Source organism: Ceratosolen solmsi, unplaced genomic scaffold (assembly GCF_000503995.2).
Source record: "Ceratosolen solmsi marchali unplaced genomic scaffold, CerSol_1.0 scaffold11, whole genome shotgun sequence".
Taxonomy (NCBI): Eukaryota; Metazoa; Arthropoda; class Insecta; order Hymenoptera; family Agaonidae; genus Ceratosolen; species Ceratosolen solmsi.
The window spans coordinates 14,831,248-14,856,025 of record NW_011948416.1 but is presented as its reverse complement, the minus strand read 5'-3'; the positions used below and the strand labels follow the sequence as shown (position 1 = coordinate 14,856,025).

At 28.5% G+C, this 24,778-nt stretch overlaps 5 protein-coding genes across 5 annotated transcripts; 3 read left to right on the top strand and 2 right to left on the bottom strand.

Annotated features, from left to right (window-relative positions):
- Positions 1 to 469: 469 nt before the first annotated feature.
- LOC105359418 (AF4/FMR2 family member 4) lies at positions 470 to 7,732 on the bottom strand. The gene is made up of 15 exons (XM_011496025.1): positions 7,422 to 7,732; positions 6,947 to 7,008; positions 6,803 to 6,876; positions 6,147 to 6,231; positions 5,964 to 6,055; positions 5,575 to 5,882; positions 5,064 to 5,378; positions 4,557 to 4,673; positions 4,060 to 4,207; positions 3,615 to 3,941; positions 2,607 to 2,773; positions 2,196 to 2,479; positions 1,446 to 1,703; positions 1,024 to 1,246; positions 470 to 936 (listed from the first exon to the last, which is right to left on the bottom strand). Exons 1-15 carry the CDS (start codon positions 7,491 to 7,493, stop codon positions 634 to 636), a joined length of 2,835 nt encoding a protein of 944 aa, XP_011494327.1. The 5' UTR covers positions 7,494 to 7,732; the 3' UTR covers positions 470 to 633.
- Positions 7,733 to 10,692: 2,960 nt separating this feature from the next.
- On the top strand, positions 10,693 to 14,888 carry Not10 (CCR4-NOT transcription complex subunit 10). Its single transcript, XM_011496024.1, has 10 exons — positions 10,693 to 11,214; positions 11,542 to 11,702; positions 12,124 to 12,482; positions 12,540 to 12,649; positions 12,722 to 13,091; positions 13,156 to 13,507; positions 13,978 to 14,367; positions 14,445 to 14,557; positions 14,646 to 14,724; positions 14,806 to 14,888. Exons 1-10 carry the CDS (start codon positions 10,934 to 10,936, stop codon positions 14,862 to 14,864), a joined length of 2,274 nt encoding a protein of 757 aa, XP_011494326.1. The 5' UTR covers positions 10,693 to 10,933; the 3' UTR covers positions 14,865 to 14,888.
- Positions 14,889 to 14,950: 62 nt separating this feature from the next.
- On the bottom strand, positions 14,951 to 16,687 carry LOC105359561 (peptidyl-prolyl cis-trans isomerase FKBP8). Its single transcript, XM_011496176.1, has 4 exons — positions 16,352 to 16,687; positions 16,010 to 16,218; positions 15,559 to 15,872; positions 14,951 to 15,500 (listed from the first exon to the last, which is right to left on the bottom strand). Exons 1-4 carry the CDS (start codon positions 16,685 to 16,687, stop codon positions 15,193 to 15,195), a joined length of 1,167 nt encoding a protein of 388 aa, XP_011494478.1. The 3' UTR covers positions 14,951 to 15,192.
- Positions 16,688 to 18,297: 1,610 nt separating this feature from the next.
- On the top strand, positions 18,298 to 20,199 carry Ppib (peptidylprolyl isomerase B (cyclophilin B)). The gene is made up of 4 exons (XM_011496022.1): positions 18,298 to 18,537; positions 18,916 to 19,123; positions 19,673 to 19,857; positions 19,941 to 20,199. Exons 1-4 carry the CDS (start codon positions 18,436 to 18,438, stop codon positions 20,073 to 20,075), a joined length of 630 nt encoding a protein of 209 aa, XP_011494324.1. The 5' UTR covers positions 18,298 to 18,435; the 3' UTR covers positions 20,076 to 20,199.
- Positions 20,200 to 20,759: 560 nt separating this feature from the next.
- On the top strand, positions 20,760 to 22,126 carry PGAP1 (GPI inositol-deacylase). Its single transcript, XM_011496021.1, has 5 exons — positions 20,760 to 20,854; positions 20,950 to 21,118; positions 21,186 to 21,400; positions 21,596 to 22,039; positions 22,107 to 22,126. The coding sequence occupies exons 1-5, from the start codon at positions 20,822 to 20,824 to the stop codon at positions 22,107 to 22,109; spliced, it is 864 nt and encodes a 287-aa protein (XP_011494323.1). The 5' UTR covers positions 20,760 to 20,821; the 3' UTR covers positions 22,110 to 22,126.
- Positions 22,127 to 24,778: the final 2,652 nt, after the last annotated feature.

The window sequence follows — 24,778 nt, the reverse complement described above, 5'->3', positions numbered from 1 at the left end:
GTTATAAACAGGTTAGCGATCGAGGAATGCTCCGTTGTTATAATTCAACTAGACGCATATTCCCCTCGCATAGATATGGACGTTTTTATCTCTCTTGTAGAGTAGATATTTAATTTCAAAATATTATTTTATTGAAGTAGATCGAACGCAGTATTAATTATTTGCAGAAAAAATGATAATGCCTTTTCAATATATTTTGCATAAATTCTTTATGTCATAGTTGTCAATGTTTACTCAAAGCAATAATAATATATTTATTAAATCATAACTTTTTGACCTAATCTTAATATCATAATACATGTAAAATTTCATTGGAAAATACAAAAATTAAAAAGTATTTATTTTTATTATTTTACTTTATTTTATTGGATCACTTTAATACCTCATACTATATAATAGAATCAAAAATAAATCATCAACTCCTGTTATTTATAAATAGTTCTTATTATATAAAAATTAAATATCCATATAAAATTTTTAATAATTAAAAAACTGTGCATTTGTCGAGATTTTTCTAGTCAGGAAAAAATACAATTTTGTAGAAGCGAGGCATTATCATTGTGCTTATAAGCTGAATTGATCATAATGATCGCATCAAACAATTTGTTTAATATGAACCGTCATCGGCATTTATTAGTAGATCTTAGGCGCCGATCTGTCATTGATTGGACCGGCGGTTTTGCGCAGCGAAGTACCCCTACGAATTTGATCCATAAGAGAATCTCTCACTTGTAATGGATCTAAAATAGGTACTCGATTAGCCATAATACGTCTAACACTAGCCGATCTAATGCTTGCGCCACCTTGACTAATAACACGTTGCTGCTGAGCTAATCTAGCATTAAGAGTTTCAAGAAACTCATTGGATGTCTTGGAATTTCGATTATGTTGTTGTTGTTGTTGTTGTTGTTGTTGTTGTTGTTGTTGCTGTTGTTGCTGCTGCTGCTGATGATGATGATGTTGTTGTTGCTGATGTTGCTGGTGTTGGTGTTGATGATGGTATTGTTGCTGCTGTGGCTGATGGTCTATAAAGTTTTTCCTTATTGGTTTAGGGCTGTTACCCGCTGAAGCTCCCATACTAACATTACAGCTTGAAGAGCCCAATGTTACACTATTAGTAAGTTTGGCACTAAGTACTGCCATGAAACTCTGAGCAACTCCGCCTGGTCCTTGACTTCCATAACCATCAATTGTTCCAATATTCGAGTGCCGATCTTGAGATCCACTACTACCGCCATTGCCACCACTATTTCATTTAATAATTTTTAAATATAATATATGAGATACTCATATTTTTATGATTTTAATAACCTTTATATATTTTAAAACACTAATGATCTAGCCCAAGTTATTTCTTATTAATATTTCTTGTGAAAAATTTAAGAATTTATAAATTAATAATATATTTAAAAAATATGATTTGACAAAATTATTTAAAAAAATACCTGATAGCCATACTAGCGCGCTCCATTGCACAACAAGCTATTTGCATAACTGTCGAAGCAGCGCTACTGCTAGGTCGAGTTAAACTTTTCTCATCACCCGAAGTCGACGTCCGAGCATGTGCTTGGCCCTGGGCTTGGGCTTGGGCTTGCGCTTGTGCTTGAGCTTGTGCCGCAATTTTACGTCTTAAGAGCGACGGACTAGCTGGTGTATGCCGTAATTCTGTTAAGGTTCTTACTGTTTCCGAAACGGACATCGATCTAAAGAAAAAAATATAGAAAGTAACGAAAACTTATCACAAAGTTACGTTACTATCAGCACTTCGAATAAAATTTATTTTATGTTTTTTTGCTTTAATACAAGCTATATATCTTGATGTTATAATAATATTGATGTCGTAAAAAAAAATAACTGAATCCTAATACTCTTTTTCCATGATGCAATTCTCGAAAATATCTGTTTTATGCATTATAAAAACATTGTATTTTAAAAATAATAATGATATGGCTATGGCTAATGTTTCTTTAACAAATATTGTCAATTTATATTTATATAGAGACAGAAACTTTTTTATAACAATAATATTGCTTATATTAATATTAACATTGATATTTATTTAAATTTTAAAAAAGTATTTTAATTGTAAAAAACGAAATTCAAAATGAATATTATCTGTATATTGATGTTATTAAAATAAAATTATAAATTCTTAAATAACAGTGTAATAAAAAATACATTATTTTACAATATACCGTCGTTGAGTAGCAGGGCTGCCAGCAGCACTTGGTGGAGACGATCCTTCTAATAAGAAAGCTGGAGGAGGCGGAAGATTTTCTAAATCTTCATTTTGGCTGCCTCCACGCTCATCATAATTTTCAGTAATGATTGCCGAAGCTCGACGTGTAGGCGGCATTGGCTTATTAGTTTGAAGCAACGAACCTCTACGTTGTACAATAGAATTTGCACTAACTCGCTCACTGATACATTCTGTATTTGATTCTGTTACAGCACTCTTATTCTTTATTGTTTCTGAAGTCTATCAATAATAACATTAACATCGTTATAAATTAGTTTATCGTTATAATTATAATACTTTTAATAAACAAAAAATTCGACCTTCCATTAATGATCACTAAAAAATGTACACTCGAAGTATTCTATACCTTTGGCTCTAAAGTTTTTTCAATCGTTGCAGCAATGCTGGTCGTTGCTGGCAGTGGAGGTGGTGGAGGAAGCATCTCTTGAGCTCGACTAGCCGCTAAACTTGCTAATTCATGCATATTCACATACATTGGTTGTTGAAATAATAACGGCTGTTGCGATACCAAATCTATAACACATTTGTTAAATAATAAATCTGTTTTTATTAAATATTTAAAAAATTAAAATTGCAACAATTTAGTTCTATCAACATTATGTAACTTAATAATTTTATTATACAAAAGGCCGTCGATATATTTATTTTAAGGGCATTTTCGGCAAACTTATCAAAATTCTTTTACTAATATTATATACAAAGCAATACGATATAATATATACGCACGAGCACACACGCGCGCACTCACGCACACACACGCGCTCACGCACAGAGAGACACACGCATATATTTGTAAATAAAAAATATACTTGAAATAAAAGGTATGATTCTCTTTGTAATAAGTTAAAAAAATATAATTAAGTGACTTAAACATATTTTGTGCTTAAAATAGTTATATATATAATACATGTTCAACAAGGTGTATACTCATAATAAAATATAGTAATGGAAATGTAGATTAAATAATAAAATATTCAAATTATAAAAAATAAAAGTAATTAATTTTAAAAATTTTAATAACTACAATACCATAAGCATAATGAATATTACATAAAGATAAAAATGTAAACATTAACTTTTTAAGAGTGAAAATTGTATGAGAAATAAAGTAAAACGTGCAATTTTAGAAAATGCTGTAACCTTTTTAAATTAACTAAATACATTTGATACTCGTACTGTATAAACCAAATCTATAAGTCAAAATATTTTATTTTTCAATAACAGTAAAAATGATTCTTCGAGTGTACAATATTCTCGTCGAGTGTACAACTTATAAAAAAACTTTTAATTTATAATTTTTATATATTTTAATTTTGTATTAAAAAATAATTTAATAAAAAACAGAATTTTTTACCCTTACTAAGATGAGCAGGTATAGGTATTTTAATTTTTCCTTTGGGACTGTCTGGGCCATATTGTTGATTGGAAGTTTCTGCCGAATCAATTCTAGTTGGAACCAAAGGTCTTTCTAAACTAGAACACCTATTTGGAATAGGTGGTCTTTCACGACCTATACTTCCACTGCTGTTTTTTCTTTGTTGCGATCTCGTTACATTTTTTTGATTATTAACAACAGAAATAGAAACTGGAGAAGCAGGTTGACTATGAGAAGAGCTACTTTGATCTGGTGCTTGAAATGTATAAACCGTAAGGGCTGGTCTTTGATGTCCTTTCTCATAAGCTAATAAATAAAATATGTCATTTTAAAAAGCTATTGATTTTCAGAAAGATTAAAAGTTAAATAGATAAATTTGAACTCGTGATATATTAAATATATATATATATATATATTTATATACCTGAAGAAATCGTATGAGGTCTTTCGTTTGTGGAACATTGATCCTTTGAATCAAACTGAGTATTTGCAGTTTCTTGCTGAAGATCAGGACAAGTCAATGTAGTATCTGACTTTGGATTTCGCTCATTCTGCAATAATGTACAGGATACCTAAAAACAATAACCAACTATGAAATAGAGTTAAATATGTCAACTCGGCAAATGTTTTATTAAAAATATTTCCTTAATAATTTTATTTAAAGAAAATATATTAGATGTCTAATAATAATTTACTGGGCTTGGTTGAATTCATGTGCATAAAAATCAATTATCTACACTGCCAATGTATCATTACTATAATGAAAAATGATTACATTAAAAACAGATATTGTTAAATTGTAAATAAAAATTGAGGAAGAATTATTTTACTTGGATAGTAAAAATGAAGATTTTTAAAAACGCTAGGGATAATGTGCATGCAAATAAGAAATGAAAATAAAAGAGTAATGCTACATTGTACCTGTTTACGGTGCATAGGTTGAGAATAGAGGGTTTCCTGAAGAGAAGTGAATCCAGAATCGCGAGAGCCACTGTTGATTGAACGACGGTAACGCAGAGTCACCATACCGTTGAAAGGCTACAAAGAGTAGATACAACATTGACCACTACATTAAAAATGATGCTAAGCAGTTGTGTTGTGCACCACCACCTGTTTCAATTGATCTGTTTTTAGTCCATCTTTCCAACTATCACTGCTGAGACGATGAACAAACGGCTATGAAAAAATGGAGCAACTACCAAAGCCGTATATCAACATGCTTTACATCATGTCCAACTAACATCTAACAACAACAACTAACGTACCTCATGTCCCCAGAAAACTATTGCAGTAACTTATATAATTGCGTGTTAAATATCGATCATTATAAATGGAAGATATTATGCTCAATAATAAGTCACGACAATCATTAACTGGTAGTGCGATCATTTTAAGCTTTTATAAATTATAGTTTATTACAAGCCTTACCTGATGTGAAATTGATCGATGCCAAGCTGAGGATGGATGTCCGGCTGAAGGACTCGGGTGACTTTTACATGAGCCACTGCTGCTGCTTGTCAATGAACTAATTGAGCACACAGAACTTTTCCGAGATCCAAGAGACAGTGATGGACTTGAGGGTGGAGAAGCCAAAGACCAATGAGCAGGATCACGACTTTTCACATCCATTATCACCTGCTCTGAAGCTGGTGGTAGGTAATGAGGTGATGCTGCATGCTTTTGCAATTGCTCTGCAACCTCTTCTAGATGGGTAAGTTCCATTAGCATTGCAATTTCTTCATCCTAATGAAAAGTTTTGTACAAATAATACAAAATATAAAATTATGTTTTTGTAATTTGAATTAATTTAGAAGAAACTTTCTTATTCTATTAAAACAATTTATTATTTTAAAATAGATTATTTTATAAAACTATTTTTATAAAATAAGTAGTTTTATCATATTGAATTTATACCATTTTATCAGTGAAAAACACTTACAAGTACAGGCTTTAGAAATCTGGCAAATTGACAAAACCTCCCTCTCTCTTCTAGCAAAGCTGCTCTAACTGCTTTCCTTTCTGTTTCTTCCAATGTTTGGCGTTTCTCTTGAACAACAGCAGCAGATGACTCAAGCAGTTTTCCTAATTCAACGTCACTGGTAAGATTAGATGAGCTACCTTGAATGATACCATGTGGCAATGTGCCATAAATCTGCTGTTGTTGTAAACATTTGCGAGCTTTCTTTTTCTGTAATCTCAATGTATCACTGGATTTTTTTTTCAACTCTGTCCTAGCTTTTTTGTATTCTAAAAATAATATTCATTTTAATCATAAATATTTTTAAAATGCACATTATTATTAATAAAAATTATTATAATTAGTAGAACCTTTAGCATGCTCTTTGTCAAGGTACACCAACGACTTCTTCCAGTCTTCTAATTTTTCTTGAAGAGGTAATACTAAACAGTCCATTATAGCACTAAAGATCATATATAAAAAATTTTTATAAATATTTATTATATTGAAACAGTACATTGTTATTATATTTTTAAATATTTATTTAAAATTACCTAGTAAATGATTTAACTCTTGTTTCAACAGCTTTATGTCGAAGACAAATTCTTGTAAGGGCTGTTCCAATTTCTCTAGTTGCTCCTAAAAACAGCCATTGTATTAAAATCTCGATACATCTTTGTTTAAACGAACTTTAATAACGATATGAAAAATAATAAAGACAACCTTATATATTATATGATTAAATTCTATGAACGAGCTTAGCATAGATTATTATTATAAGCTACAAAATTTAATCTTTAATTAAATGAATTTATTTAGTAAAGAAAACGCTTAAGATACACGATTGATCCTTAGGTAAATTTATATATGTATATATTCAAAACAATAATTATTTCATGAAATACTGTATAATAGTTTATAAAATAAAGCTAAAAATTTAAGTGAATCAACTACTAAATTAAATAATAGATTAATCTATATTCTATACGATTGTAAATATTTTTAATAATTTACAATCGATGCATAAACATTGATTAATAAACAAAAGTATAAATTACTCAATAATCCATTTTGTTCAATTATAATAATCAATTATAGGTAGGATTTTTCTTTTTTTTAATGATTTTTAAAATGATATATATTGAATATTTCAAAAAGAGAGTGTATTATAAACTAGATTTTTATTTGTTCTGTATTAAAAAAAGACAACCTCTTGCATTCGTCGCAGCATCTGCAATTCTCTGAAAAGCTTCAAGGTATGTGGAAATGGCCAAAATTGCAGCTCTAAATAAAAAAAATTTTTTAATTACAAAAGTAACTAAATAAACAAATAAGATATCAGAAGTTAACTAACTTTAAACAAGTATGTAATTTTGTTGCCTTCGAAATGAGGTCCTCCCATAAAGGTGCTCCATTCTGTAATACAACAATGTACCGGGTGATTTAATGGATTTTTAATAAAGGTGAAAAAGGCAAACGAAAGATAATCGAAGGCCATATCATCGTGATTAAACAGATAAGAATAGGACTAAAATAAGAGAACGATGAAGGGACAATTGAATGAAAGATAAAGAAGGTACAAGAACGAAAGGGAGTTGTGAAGCGCGCGCTCTACGGAAAAAGTTGTGCCAATTGTCTAAAATTACAACTTGTAAATGAAAAAAGAAAATAGGTAGTTGCGGAACGCATGTCAAAGAACAAAGAGAATAAAATATAGCAAATCAAAAAGTGAAACGAGAGATTGTTGAAAGCAATGAGACGAAACAAAAGAAGGAAACAAAAATTAAATGGAGGGAGGGGAGGGGGATGAGGATGAGAAGAAAATTCACCTTCATGTCCTGGATAATCTGCTGAAAGAGACAGCCCAGGGCACTACAGTCCCTTTCGACGCTCGCGTCCATGTTTGACTCGTTCCTACGGAACGTCTCGGGTTGTTAGAATGGAAGTACGTTGCGACTTCCAGCGAATGCCGACAGCAACGACGAAACGTTCTCCCGTCGTATCCCGTCAACCTAACGTTCAAACGGACAAGCGTACAAGCTAACTTAATGGATACAGATGTTAGGGAGGGGGATGGAAGAGGATAGCGCTTCCTTCCGCAGCTCCGGATTCCTATTTCAGGCGCTCCTTCCCGCTCTCTTTTTTCTCTTTTTTCCCACGTCGCATAAAGCGCGTGTCGGTACTATGTAATATCGGCGTAGCACAATCTTCGGCAGCAGCCGTGACTCCAAGCCAACCTTCCCCACGCGTCCCTCTCCCTCTCACTCACTCACTCACTCACTCTCCCTCTCTCGCTTTCGTGTAGACCATATAGCGAGCGAAGCTGCGGTGCAGTCGGCTCTTAGCCGATTTAACGCGACCCTACGCGACTATACGCGAACTTACATTTATATGCGTATAAACACTAACTCGTTCTGTCCCTCTCGCTCAGCCACCGAAGGGCGGCTCGTACCAGCTATACACGCGGAGTGGAGTTTCCAATCTCGCCAGTTTCGCCTTCGTTCGAGGAGAGTATGTATTGAATCGCGGCGGCGCATAATATAAACTTTTGTTCCTTTCCGTTCCTATTCCGGCCTACCGAGACCAAAAATGCATCATCGAGGCACTGGCTTTCTTTCGCACTCGGATTTTTACGGCTACACCCTACGATACGTGACTAAGGACAATGGACCTGTCACACCACTGGACTCCACGACAGCTCCATGAAATACTAGCAACGACCGACTAGCATGATACATTGCTATTGGTATAATTAAAAATTCGAATACCGAATAGCTGTAATCGATGAAACGCTCTAGCTGTGCTCCCCTTTGCCACAATACCCACCCTCAGGCACATGCTCCATTGCTCCTTTCATCTTTTAGCAGCCGCACTTGACATGTCGACAAGTCGTGCTTAAGTTCGAGTACGCAGACACAATTTTCTACGCTATCCTCCATTGACTTCGATTATCGTTACTCTATTATTGTCACATGCCTATAAATATTTATTTTTCTGTTTCGCTACATATAATATGAATTTCACGATAAAACTCCATATATTAGACGCCACATAAAGCTTAAGAAGCTGGAGCCATTCTACTTATGGCCGATGTTACTATAATTTACTTTTTATAATTACCAATTTTCATTTTTTCAATTTCTTCAATCAAAATTTCCATTTTTACTTCCATATACTTTTTATAATTGTTGGGATCTTCTTAATATATTTAATATGTTTCATTATAAAAAGACTTGAAAAAACTGTATTTTGCTGTTTTACGCGTAATACATCGATTAACTTTAAAGTTTCTTGAGGTTCTTTAAATTTGTAACTTCATTCAGTCAATCAACAAAATTAAATAATAAAATTACAAAAAAAAATTATAACATTTTGCTAACAAAATCAAAATAATAACACATAAGAAAAAGTGATTCCTGTACAAATATATTAAATGATACAGGACATTAATGAACAAAAAACATCTATGTTTACTACCGCAAACATAAACACATAAATAATAAAATAAACTACATAGTCGTATCAATATTTGAAATTAATAATTGTTTATAATGATCGTATAATAATTTTTTCCCTAATTTAATTTTGTTTTTTTATATTATATTATATATATATATATATATATATATATATATATATATATATATACAATCTTTCATATCATTCTTGTCGTAAGTACAGTTTTTTAGTATGCATTTAAATATAATTTTGTATATAAAGTATATAAAACAATCGCATGTTTTATACTAATCGAACTTTTCTTTCAGTTCTGAATTTATATCTTCATAAACATAAACTTTCTTTTTTATGAAAATGTAATCTAACGTGTACACATCTTCAAAATCTTGAAAGATGAAATTTTGTTTGTAATTATCTTTTAGAACTGTTCATTCACAAGATAATAAATCTATTAAGTAATTCTATTTTTATAATTAAATATGATAATTATTTACTATTATTATAGTAACAAAATTGATTGTCAAGAATAAACAGTTTTAATTACTATACATTTTTCTAATATTGTTAATGCGTTTTAAAATTTTACTCTTGATATTTTTATTTAAAAAAAAAACCTTAAAATATCAAACAGTATATGATAATTCACCATAAAATGTTTTACAACATCATATCTTATTGCAAATTTAAAAAAAAGGAATTAAATCTTAATGTTGTAAAATAATTCAAAGATCAACATATTAAATATAAATCTATCGATATAAATGTGCACACTGATAAGCAGCTTACTATGATAAATATTTATAATACTTTGAAATATATTTGAAATATTCATGCTTTGTTCTAAAAAAACTTAATACTTTTTCAATATATTTATATACTTGATAATGCAAGCATGTTTTAACCTATAATTTTAAAATACATATCATGAATGAAATTTATACATTACTTACTATAGATAATTTGTTCAATATTGGAAAATTTGTATTTATAATAAATTATTTTAATTAAAGGCGGCTAAATATTTTATTTTTAAATTGCGACTATCATAATAAAATATTTGAAAAGAAATAGTTTAATAAAAAAAATAAGTAACATAAAATCGTGTTTTATTATGTAGCTTATTTATATTTACAAGGAAATTAATATTACTTCGTAATCTATAACAAAATCTAGGTTGAATTTTTGTATTAAATCTCCTCAGTATTTCTGGCTATTTCTATACATATTCGAATTTTACATTTTTTTTTTTTTAATTTTGCTATTCATTTCTATTTCAGATTTTAAGTATCAATTCATATTATTCGTATCACCAGCTGAGTATTTTAAAAAACCGTAACTACATGTCTACTTAGAATATAAATAATAGCGAATTATATTAAAACAATGTCGAACGACTAACCGGTTCATATTATAAGTATAACAACTCAGCTATAGGTAATTAAGTAACCTTAAAAATAACCTGAATTAGTCAATATATTAATCAGACTACGCACAAATAAATAACGTAATATTCAACTTTTTTTTTAGAAGAAACACTTTCCCTCGGTCGCAGTCTTCAATTTCAAAAATTAAAAAATGAAGTGATGTAATAATCACCACTAGGTGGCTACGTATGATACTTATGATATCTTATGTTCGCACTCTGTTTATACCATGATTCTATGGACTCTATTCATTCGTATCTCATAGTTTACATCTTATAATTGAGCATCATAGTTCATGCTTAACTTGTATGCGCGTTTTTTTGTTAAATATTAACTAACGAAGAACGACAGCGAGGAATAGAATTAAGAAAATTTTGTTTGAACGAAAGAAGCTAATGAAATTAACCATCCATATTAAGAATATTTAATTGAATTAAAATAAAAGCGTAAATTCATAGATGATGAATAACGGAGAATTAATGGCGGAATCCTTGTGTAAGGAGTCCAAAATACCAAACAATAATGTGAATGCCGTAACTGACCAAGAACGTGAATTGGCTCGGGAGGCACAAGTTGAATATTTAAAAGCTGACTTTTCTACTTGCTCCAACTTGCTTGGAAAACTCGAACTTCTGAGACCCCAAGATTTAAAAATAACACACAACAAAATCATTGTTGACTACTACAAGAGCAATGATTATAGGAGAACAGAGATTTTGAAAAAAAGTTTAAAAGCAATATATATTCAAACGCCAGCGCCGTCAGCGATAACAACAGCAATGCTGACGATAACCGCAACAACGACGTTGACGACAACGACGACGACGGCGATGGCAACGGCAACGGCAACGGCGACGGCGACGGCGACGGCGACGGCGACGGCGACGACAGCGACTGCGACGACAACGACGACTACGGCGACGGCGACGGCGACGACGACGATGACGACGGCGACGACGACGACGACAACGACGACGACGACAGCGATGACGACGACGGCAACGACGACGACGACAGCAGCGGCGGCGGCGGCTTCGACATTTACACCGACATCAACCAACGCTACAGCTTTGGCAACAGTAACAATTGTATCGCAGACACAAGAAGCCGACGATATTGAGAAGAGTGTCTTAAGGTATAATCAAGCAGTGATCCTTTATCACTCAAGACAATATCTGGCTGCTTTGGAAATTATAAATAGTTTATTTGCATTAATTGAACCAATGGGTATGGCTTAATTATACTTAAATTATTTATAATAATGTTTGTCATACAAAAGTATCTAAGAATTTTTTTAATTTAAGCCATATATTTAAAATTTTTATTTGTTTATAACCTGTTATTATTTCTAAAAGTAAAATTGTATTTATTGATTTTATTTTAAAAAAAATATAATTGATGCTATTTAAAAAAAAAAAAAAATTTTATAAAACAATTTTCATTATCTAATATTTATTTTTATAATAATTTTATCATTCCACTTAACAAATAGAAGTATTTCTTATTCTAAAATATATATTATAGCTGACTATATAGTATTGTCAATATTTGTTAACAACATTTACCTTTAATGCTTAAAGATTAGCATTATTGTATGACGGACTAATTATCCTTTATAAAACATTAATAAAAATTATAAATATTACAGAGGAAAGTTTTGTTCATAAAATTTGTCTCCTACTCATTGAACTGCATTTGATATTAGAAAAGCCAGACACTGCTTTAACATTAGTGAATTATATAGAAGGTCAGTTCACATCAACTGCTGAGTCTTCAAAATCTGCATTAGGTGAACAAAATCAAAATCAAAAACATGATGGTATAATCAAATCTAGTGCGAGAACAACTGCGATAGAAAAAGAGCCAAAAAAAGATAGTATTGATGTAGCTACAGATGCTTTCAGAATAAAACTTCTAAAGTATAAATTAAGAATTTATCTTAGAACTCTTCAATTGAAACTTTGTAAAAGAGAATGGAAAACATTGGTATCTTTAGGAATGCCTACTGTAAGTATTTTTGAAGAAAAATTTAATGAACTTAACTAATTAACAATTTAATTTTAGAACCTTTCAACAATTTTTTTAAAAGCAAATCTTGAATATTTAAGAAAAAATTTTAAAAAAGCTTTAAAACTTCTTAATACTATCAATAAAGAAACATGTCCAGATTTCAAGTTAGTATAAGCATTGAAAATTAGAAAATATTAATTGACTTCAATAACAAGATCTTTTTTTTTTTTATTTAGAACATGCGGAGAGTGCATTGCTGTCTTGTATTATAATAACATTGCGAGCCTTCATTTTGCACTAGGAAAACCAAATCTAGCATGTTTTTATTTAAAATCTGCATTGGAAGAAAATAAAAAAGTTGTTGATAGCATTAGAACAGAAAGTACTAACAATTTAATAGCTGATTTATCACGATCACCACCACCGCTACATGCTCTTGAAAAAAATAAACATTACGAATTAATGTATAGTTTAGGTGTCAGTTTTCTCTACACAGGGCAAGCAACAAAGGCTTTTGATTATTTTATCGAAGCTGCACAACAATTACATAATAATCCAAGACTTTGGTTAAGAATGGCAGAGTGTTGTATAATTTGTCATAAACCCGTGAGTATACATTTAATTTAATGAAAACTTTATTTTTTTTTTTTTAAATTTGAACTTTTTATAGTCGAACAAAGTTGATTTTGATATTTGTGGAAGGCGTAAAGATATAGTAGAAAAGATTATAGGAGAAAACAATGGTAGTAGTATTAGCAAAAAATTTATCTTGGCAGCTACTCTATCGAAAAATTGTAAATATAATTCTGAAGGGATATCATATGCAATTCCTCAACCAACATTAGAGTATGGAATGCTGTGCCTTAAAAATGCTTTTTTTTTATTACCAACGACAAATTGTGAAGAAATGAACTTACCTATAAATAATTTACCAACTGAAGAAGGAGTAAAGAAAACAATAATTGGACATCAACAACAAACAAGTTTACTTGGGTCACTTACCCCTTCGAGTCACAAATTAGGTAATAATAATTTTTATGGTTTTAAAGTGATTAGATTAAATTTTATATATCATATATCCCCAGCAAATATTAAAGTATAGAAACATTTTAGGAATTATTTAATATATGTAATTATTAAAGAAATCTTTACTATAGCAAAATAAAATGCAAAGTTTATTTTGATGATTCTGTGCAATTGTTCTTTCTATTATAAAAATAAAATTTGTAAAAATGATAACATGATTTAATGTTGACTAATCAATTTAATTTTCCTTTTCAATTATATTTTGAAATATTTGAATATTTTAAAAAGAACAATAATAGATGATATTATAATAAATTAAATTGACACATACTTATATATATATTACTGCACTATGTTTTTATCAATAAAATTTATTACTGAATTTCTATTATAAATGATATTACATTATGTAAGAAAGAGTAGTAAATTTTAACATCTCTATTAATTTTATCTATTACAACAATAGGAAATAATACTAATGCAACTGGACATGTTAACTCAACTCAAAACTCAACTCGAACAATACCATCACAGTCAACTATTGTTGAAAATTTAAATTTAAAAATAAGTATTTTAACTGCCAGTGCTTATATATCATTGTGCTTGGGTGATTATTTATTAGCATTAGAATATGCTAAATCTCTACTTAGTATCAAAAAATTACCAGGAGCACATTTATTACTTGGCAATCTATATGCAGCTGAGAGTCTTATTTTTTTAGATAGAATTTACGAAGCCTTAGAACATTTAAAACCTGAAAATCTTCAAGATATTAATACTTATATACCCATAGGAGAGGTCGTTGGTGATAAAGAAAAAATAATTGAAGAAATCATTGAACAAAAACCAAGTAGAAGTAACTATACATAAGTTTGAAACTATTCATTCATGTAATTTTGCAAATGCAAGTTAATTTAAAGTTTTTATCTTTAGTATCATGGTACCCACTAAATATAGCTACTGCAAAATCAATTCTTCGATATAATTTAGCAGTTGCTTATGCTATTCGTGGCGAACTTGATAAATCTGGAGAAATATTAAAACAGGTATTTCATTAAAATTAATTAATTTATTGGTATATTTTTATTGTATGATTTAAAATATTTCAAAACAATAAGTTATCACTAATTTTAGGTTTGGACATCTAAAGGCCCTGACTGTGATGTACCAATACATATTATCATGTTGGCTCTTTATATAGAATTGCAATTAGGTAATGTTACGTTGGTATTTTATTTAATCCTAAATTACTTATATTATCTTAATGAAATCAATTTTTACACTGTATTTTTAGGTCATGTTGATATTGCACGTTCTTTAATAAAACAACATTACTATCCAGTACAGCAATAATAACATTGGATAAAATTATTTATTGTTGAATATATTGTTAATATAAATTTGTAAAAATAACTGTGTACATATTACATTTATTACATCATTCAATAACACAATTATGCTGTGTGATAAAAACTTATACTTTTAGAAGTTATTTTTTATTAAATATACAATTGTGTACAAAGACATGGAACAAATGTAACAAAATTAACAAGTCGTGTTTATTTATTCCCAACAATCGGAATGTCTTCCTTCATTTCCAGGGTTCTTTTTTCAAGGAAATTTTAAATATGTAAAGATAACTTGTTCGAGCTAGTCAACTATCAGTCTAACTATTTTAAATTTATGATATTAATCTGTAAGCAATTATTCCAACAACTGCAACAATAGTTCCACCAAGCAAACTCCAAGTGAGTTTGGTAGGTGCTTTTTTATAATCAGGTGTGTTCTTGACATCATTATTTCTTTTATCTGGTACAGTTCCTAACATTTTACGATATAGATTTTTTTCGTGTCGTGCATCCTTAGCACTTTTTTTCTTTAAAATTAATAATTTTTGTTGTATGGCTTTATTTTCTGGTTCAATTTTTAAAGCTTGCGTTAGCACTGTGCAAGCTTTGGTATTTTCTCCTTTGTAATGAAGAATTGTTCCTAAAAAATTAAATAAAATGCATTACAATATTATCATTTTTAATAAATTTTAAATTACCTTTTCGAAATAAGGCTTTAACATTTTGTGGTTGGCATCTTAGAACATTTTCTACACTAGTTAAGGCAGCATCATAAGCTTCACATTTCAATTGTGCGGCAGCTAAATTATTGTGTACTTTTAAAGCATCTTCAAGAATTTCTTGCAGCTCATTATCACTTACATGCTCTAGCATTTTCTCTGGTTTTTTGTCATCGAGAACATCACCTTCCCTAAACGGTGTTAAGTATTCTAATGCTTTACGATAACAATGGATTGCTAATGTACACTCATCACGTGCAAACCACCAATTTCCTCTCTCGCGTTTTTTATTACTAAAAAGAGAGTATTTTTATGCAATATTATACAACACTTATTGCTTGTATTATTTTTATAAATACACAAAATCTTCAAATTTTTTTATATATTTAGACATATTTATAAGTAAAAGTACAATTTTTATATTATATACCCTATTCTTCGTTTTTCTGTATATGGTAACTCATCAATATCGGGTTCCATCTTTATATCTTTAAGTATAACATTATACGTAAGTTTAGAATTTGGTGGTATTTCTGGTAATGGTAAATTTCTCCCTAACGCGCCATATGCAAATCTTGGACATATTTCAAGTTCGGCTTCTTCTTCCAAATCCATTAGTGTAATACCTAAATCCAATCCCTGGTAAACATAAATTTTTTCACAAAATTACTAATTCCATTATTATTGTTATTGATTATCTTTTAAGAGTATAATGCAATATAATATTATATAAATTTTACATCAATTTTTGAATATTCTAATTATTAATTACCTGAATAACTTCCATATCTCCTAATTGAATTGTGATTTCTTCCTCATTTTCAATAATAGTTCCGTCTTCTAATTTTCCAATAAATTTTACACTACATAAATCTGATCGATTTGGTCTAGAATTTTGTTTACCAGCTTTTAATACTTTTTTTTTTAATTGTCCATTACCAACGATATCCATCCATTCGTTCACTGGATGGTCATTTAAACTTGCTTTGGTCAACGGATCATTGGGATCAATGTCAAAGTTTAATTCCTTTTGAATAAAATCAGATTGCGTAGAATTTGAATCAGGCGTAGTTTTAATAGTATCCACTGAACTTGCATCTGTCTCCATTATTAAATTAATTCTTTTTTATGCAACTGCGTAACTGTAGATTAATTAAAAACATGTCAATTCATTGAAACATTCAGATGATGTACAAAAGATATCATTTATTTCCATAAATACAACTAAATAAGATATTAATTACTTACCTGTTTCTTTAATTTTTTAAATTAAGAAAAATACATTAATAATGTGAGCCTTTGGTTAGTTTCATATACAAAATTGTTTGCTACTTAAACTCTGCTTGTAAATTTACAAACTATTGCCAAACTTCAACTGCTTTTGTATTTGTATATATTTATTGCTAACCTTACTATATAGTATTTGTACATGTGGTCACATTTGTTTTTTCTAAAATGTACGCACACAGTTATATGATGAATATGCTCCAAAAGTGAATTTAGTATTAATACGAATATTGAATATAAAAATAAATATAGGGCTTGATAAAATAATTTTAAATATTTCGATTTTACGCTTAACTTATATCAATGTGACGATTAGATGTTATCGTACACATTACACATTTGCATTAAAATTGGAATTTCGACAAATGTATGTTGAATGCCTGGATATGTATTTGATATTATATAAACAGCTGATTATTCTACCTTATAGACTAAATAATTTCAGATAAATTCAATAACTTTTTTTATTTTCATAACTATCGCGAATTAGAGTTTAAACGAAAACAATATTTAAAAAATCCATAAAACTCACGTTATTATAATCGAATATTATAATTGCATTATATAAATAAACACGTATGAATGAGCGCATACTCACATTATGCACAAGCAATGATCATCTATGAGTAGAGTGAATGTTTATTTTGTATAGTAAGATATGTAGATTATATGCTAAGTCATTGTCGAGTATGTAAAAATTAAAGCTTTATATAAGAAATGAAAAATCTTTATTTACAATGGAACTCAAATGAATTACATGAATGAGAAATAGCGAACAATTTGGTTAAAATGATCATCCACTATTAATTTATTATTTATCATTTATTCCTTTATTTGATTTATTTCAATTATTATATACTATATCCATGAGTCTATCGAATTAGTACTTAATGTTTAAACATTTTATAAGTGATTAATAATGAAATAATTTTATATATAGTTTTATAAACAATGAAAAATAAGGATTATCGATAAAAAATTCTTTAACCAAGCAACGTATAAAATAAATTATGCGAATATGTTATTGCAATTGAAACGGTTGAGTGTAAAACAAGTATTCATACAATTATAATGTAAGGAAATTAGAGAATTCAAATCAGTATGCAGTATATACTCTTCAAATTTATAATATTTAAAATTTATTTTAATTAATAAAAAGAGTGTGTCACGATTAAGGATATTTGTGCCTCAATTTTTAAACACATCCAGAAAAATGTTGCTTTTAAAGACCATATGCTTACAAGAATTGTTTATTGTTTATTCTTTGAAATTAAGAGTTTTGTCTAAACAGCCTATGCAAGAGGAAGCATTGGCTTCAAAGAGGTGTTGTATATAATTTATTATACGAAAAATCCAAAATGGACCAATCACGTGTTCCAGCGTACATTTCAAGGGGCGACGTGTCTGCGCAATCGCGCATACATAAACACATGTGATACCGCGCTATAGGTGCACTTGACCACCGACTTCCGAGAGAAAGTGGTTTTACTACTGGTGCTGTGTGCCTACGTTTGAGGTGTCTTCTTTCTGAGTACTGAGGAATCTCGCGTTTCCGAAGGCCAGGACATCATGAAAAGTTTAGCTCTGCTATTTTGTCTTGCGTTGACGGCTGTTTGCGCAGAATCTGAATCAGAAGAAACCGGCAAAAAAGGACCCAAAGTTACTCATAAAGTAGGTATTTATTTTATCTTTTAAAATGGAGTTGTTTCCATTTTAAAACTTATGTTACTTTATCATATAATCTTTGCATCATCAACTATATTACTAAAATATCAATTAATATTCAGGATTTTAAAACACATAGTTTTTTAACTAAATTAAATTTAATGTTTCTAAATTTATGTTTTTCAATTTAATCAAATTTCAAGTCTTCCATTAAAAGTTTAACATTTGAAAATGTGGCATTTGTGCAACTTCCATGAATATCTCTGCGCCAGTAGTTTAACATATTGAATGGCTTTTAACATTAACGACTGCACGGACTATACAAACATACACAGGAATGTAATTACCGATCGTGTGCTGTTAACCTTGAGATTCGTTTTGTAGGTATGGTTCGATATAGAGAGCGGAGGTGAAAAAATCGGTAAAATTGAAATTGGTCTTTTTGGCAAAACTGTCCCAAAGACCGTTCAGAATTTTATTGAATTGTCAACAAGATCACCCGGCGAAGGTTACAAAGGCAGTAAATTCCATAGAGTTATTCAAGACTTCATGATCCAAGGCGGTGATTTCACCAAAGGCGATGGAACTGGAGGTTCGTAGCATGTTTCTAAATTTTATTTAATAAAAATTAAAATATTTCGTAATTTTATAAATACATATAGTTCAATATTAAAACATTTATGAGATGTAACAAAAATTTTTTTATTTAATTCTGATAACAATTGTTAGAAAAAAGTTAAAAGATAACTAGTTGAGTATAAAATTCAAATCAGTTCCTAATTATTATAAATCTAATTCTTGTAAATTATTTAGACAATAGCTAACTTTATGGATAATTTTTTGAAAATTGCTTAAAATTATGTATATCTTTAATGTTTTAGATTTTTATAGATTTTAATACTTAATATATATTTGTGAATAATATAAATGTAAAGAGTTTTTAAAAAACAAGAAAATACAAATTTTCAGATAAATATATTTGTTTTAAAGCATAGTTGATATGATGAAGTTATACCTTTCAATTTAAATTACACTTTTAAAATATTTGATTTACAAATTTACAAAGTATATAAAGCAGCTACTCTTGTTAATTAATTGATTTATTTATTATTTATATTATATAATAATTGCATTATTTTAGGAAAAAGCATATATGGCATTCACTTTAATGACGAGAACTTCAAATTGAAGCATTACGGAGCTGGTTGGTTATCGATGGCTAATGCTGGTGAAAACACCAATGGTTCACAGTTTTTTATAACTATAAAACAAACTCCTTGGCTTGATGGTAAACATGTTGTATTTGGAAAAGTAATTAAAGGAATGGTAAGTATTCATAAATTTATTTTTTAAATATTATATTCTTTATAAAGAATACTATTAATATAAATAATTGGATGTAATTATAGGGTGTAATTAAGAAAATTGAAAAAACAAAGACAGATAATAGAGACAGGCCAGTGAAGGATATTGTTATTGCAGATTGTGGAGTAGAGATTGTTAGTGAGCCATTTAGTGTCACTAAAGATGATGCTCTTGAATGAAGGAGACAACTGTCTATTTTCTTAAATAGTGTTAATTTTTCCATGACTACGCACAAGATAATGCATTTTGTAAAAAAAAGAATGAATTCTAAATGGAATAAAAAAATTTATTTAGTAAATGAAATATTGAATTTTTGTATTTCATACCAATTCCAAATAATAATTTTTTTTATACTTTAAATTCAAAATATAAATAATTTAATGAAATTAAGTTACATATATTGTATTTTAAAGGAAATGTAATTTTAACATTCAAATATTTTATATTTTACATCTAATCGAGTCAAAGTGCTTTTTTGCGTATAATTTAGCATAGATAATTTTCGCATGCTTGACGAAATTATGAACAAGTCATATATATATATATATATATATATATATATATATACCAACGCACACCACACGCATGTATATATGTAACTTGTAAAGGGCTTCGGGATTGTTGCATTTGTATTAGTAATGCCTTATTTTAAATCTAACCTTCAAATAAAAAGTTTTAACAAAAACATCTGCTTGAATCAATTAAAATATGATTAATTCTTTTAATTAAATTTATTCTTGATTTTATAATATATGAAAATATAAGGGTAAAAATTCTTATTTTAAATCAATCTAAGATGCAATTATATTTTCTTGAAAAACCAGTTTATTATGGCAGTTTGTTGTCTGTTTCATCGTTAATTTTTCTTTTATATATAACGAGTGCTGTACATTATTTTACACATCAAAATGAAAATACTTGCGATATGACTTACATGTTTGAATATCCTCAATATGTGGTTAGTGCTTTATAAAAATTATTTCATGTTATATAGTTTTAATATTATTTATTAAAATACATGATTATTATTGTTTTTCATCTTTATGCTATTAGAGGATAGGACTAAATAGCAAAAACAATGATTTATCTGACGACTATTTATATCCAAGATTTCAACTATTTGCGTATGGTGAAGGATTTGTTACGGAACGTCTAAGAAGAATGCATTTTTCTGGTATACCAGTGCTTTTTATTCCTGGAAATGCTGGCTCCCATGAACAAGGTTTTTATAAATACAGTAGATTTACAAAAAAAATTTGGATGTTCATATAATAAGATTATAATTTTAGTTCGTTCTCTTGCATCGGTTAGTTTAAGAAAAAGTTTAAAAAGTCGTACACCATTTCATTTTGATTACTTTTCAATATCATTTGGTAAAGATTACTCAGCATTTTATGGAGGAATATTACAGGAAGAAACTAATTATGTAGCTAAGTGTATACAAAGAATAATTTCTTTATATAAGGGCAAAGTAAAAAATATTATCTTGATTGGACATTCAATGGTTTGTAAAAATCATGTTTAAATTGAAACTTAAAATTATTTAAATTTTTTTTAGAGATTAATATAAATTTGTATATATCTTATATATTCCTATTTTTAAATTAAAAAAATTCCTTTTATCAAATGTGTTAAAAATTATAATTTCTAATAATGACTAGTAAAAACATAAAATATAATTGAAATATAAATGTTATAGGGTGGAATCATTGCTAAAGGATCTCTATTACTAGTACCTGAAATTAATAACAGCTTCGCCACTATTTTAATTACATTAGCAACACCCCATACACCATCCATTTATCCAGACTTTACTTTTTTAAATTATTATAAAAAATTAAGTGATTCTATGATGTATTTAAAACAAAATGAAACAACTGTAATTTCTATTGGCGGAGGTCCAAGAGATATTCTAGTTCCTTCTTTTCAAACATATGATGAATATGCAGATTTAAATGTTCTTACAACAAGTATCCCAGGTGTTTGGAGATCAACGGATCATTTATGTATACTATGGTGTAAACAATTAATATTGAATATTGTAAGATCACTATTTGATTGCGTTGATGTCTCTAAAAGACCAGCGACTATTTTTAAAAATCATGATCGTAAGATTAAAGCATTCAAATGGCACTTTTATCAAGTATGTTAATACTTCAAAATAAATAAAATTTTTTTATTAAAACTAATTGTAGAATTTTACAGCGTAGTAGTTTTGAAAAACATCTACCGCATAATGATTTTCAAGAAAAAATCATATTTTCTGATCAAGAAAGTGAATGGATTGAAGATATACGTAGACAATATGTTTGGAATAGTAAAAATTATACTTCAATTAAATCTAAAAAATTTAATAATACAGTTTATCTTATGATTAGACTTAGTAAGTCAATTGATACTTTATCGGTAAATGCTATACATTTAAAAACTAAAGACTGGATCTTTGCCTGCTCTGCATCGAATATTCAAGGTCATTCAAGAGTATGGTGAGAAAATTAAAGAAAAATAAAATTCTATATTAATAACTTAATTTTATAACAAACAGCAAATTAAATTCATTTTAGTTCATGGGGTTGGAATTTATCTAATCGTACTAGAATAATTCCTGGATTAACTAAAAAATCTAGAAAATATACAATAGATTTAAATTTAAATGAAATTCAAACTCTTGGAGTTTCTCATATAATTATAAAAGTACCGACTAAAACTTCCTACAGATATGATAACGATTTTGATGAAAATAATGATGACAATAACCAAATTATTCAAGTAGATGCATATTTACGATCAACAAGATACAAGCAAATTAGTAATATGAAACCTTGGTCTTCGGACCTTGGAAATCTGCGTTATCACATTGTGCTAGATGGCATAACAGACGTCGTATCAGTCGACATAAAAGTTTTGAATTGCACTTATGATACTCATTCACATCATCTCTTGGTCGAGCTATTGGAGCCGTGGGCACCAGGATCAGAGCAATTTCATTTTTTTACCAAAAAGTAATTATAAAGTTAAATTTATATAAATTATTTATTTATATATTAATTTTTGTATTAATTTACAGTGAAAATTCAAAAGTAATAAAATTGCAAATGTTACATTCTCAACAATTGCACAAAATGAAATCTCAAAATGCTGAATTAAGACTATATTTAAATCCTGTATGTACGTATAATATTTATGTACAAAGAGGAGATTTAATTGAAAGAATCAGTTATTTAGTAAGGGACCGTTGGACTTTTATCTACCCAATAACAATAGGCTTACTTTTACTATGTATAAGCCAAAGAATAGAATCTCAAAATGCAAATAATTCAGGTGTTACCGCAATAATACTCGTTACTGGGATTCTTTGCTTACGTTTAAATATAATTATCGAATGTTGCGTTTGTATAGTGATACTTCATATGATGGCTATTGGAGTTTGTTGTGCTGTAGTATTTTTTGGATCAGTAGCTCATAATATTGCCGTTAGGTAATAATTTATTTAAAAATATATAAAAAAAAAACATAATTCAAATTGAAAATCATATTAAATATCAATTTCATAAATAATATTCAATTGATATACTTATTTCTATTAAAAGTAATTCTGATATATTTCTATTAATATTCTATTAAATTGAAAAAATATTTCGTTAATATATTTATTGCAATATCTTTGAAATATTTATCGAATTTTACAAATAAATAAATAAATAAAATATTATTGGAAATAAAGTAAATTTGATCCAATTTGTAATTAATTTTGCTTAGATTTTAAATTAAATAGTGAACTAAAGATTAATTAATGATACCAATGCTTATTTTATATAGATTTCTAGCAAGAGCTATAGCTTTTTCAACAACTTGGTCAGACTGGTTACTAGGAGGTTTAATAAATCAATTACCAATTGTAGCAGCAGGTATTCTGCTTTCTATAATACCAGCTACTTGTGGAGCTTTAGCTATGCTACTTTCCATTTTTTTAAACTTTTTAAGGCTAACACGTATATATGAGGATTGCTTGGAAGAATTGTTGTTAGCGTCAATGAGGCGTTTAAATTTACTAAAAAAACAGGATAAAAACAATGGCAGATCGAGTGATTTAACAAGACAAAATATATTTAATCAAGTATTATTATTTATATTTTTGTGCGTTGCTTCCCTACCCGCTGTACCATCAGTACTTGTATGGGCAAAATATTTTAGGTATCTTTAATACATATATTTATTTGATTAATACTCCTGTATATATTGAATTCTAATTTTTGGATCAGTTTCAGTAATAGATTATTAACAGAAGATCAAATATTTTTATACAGTTGGATTGTTATGGTTGCGTGTGGAACATCAGGATTGGTACGAATACCAACAGAATTTACCGATACTTATAAAACTAAAATTTTGATAACCCTGTTACGTTGCTTAGGCTGGATAGCATTTATAATACCTACAATATCTAATGCAGCTCGTTATTACTGGTTTTTTCCACCTTGTCTTGCAATTATAATTGTATTAATTTCCTTAAATTCATTGAATATTTAATTTTTATTGTATAATTCTTTTACTTTAAATTGCTCAAACAAAATGCTTACAAATTGACTGTGATTAGCAATAACATTAATAATATACATATTTTAATACTAATTTATATTATTTAAAATATTGTTAAGTACATATATTATGTTTTGATTATATATAACAATACTGCCGTACTTTTAATATGTTATGTAAATAATAGGTACATCGGTATATTTAAAAACAATTAAAATATATAAAAAAAAATTAGTGTCAATAGTTACATACTAATTTTTACTTTTATGTAAGAAAAATTTTAATTTTAGATTTATGATATAATTGATATTGCAGTGTAAAAAATATAATAATAGTGCTAATA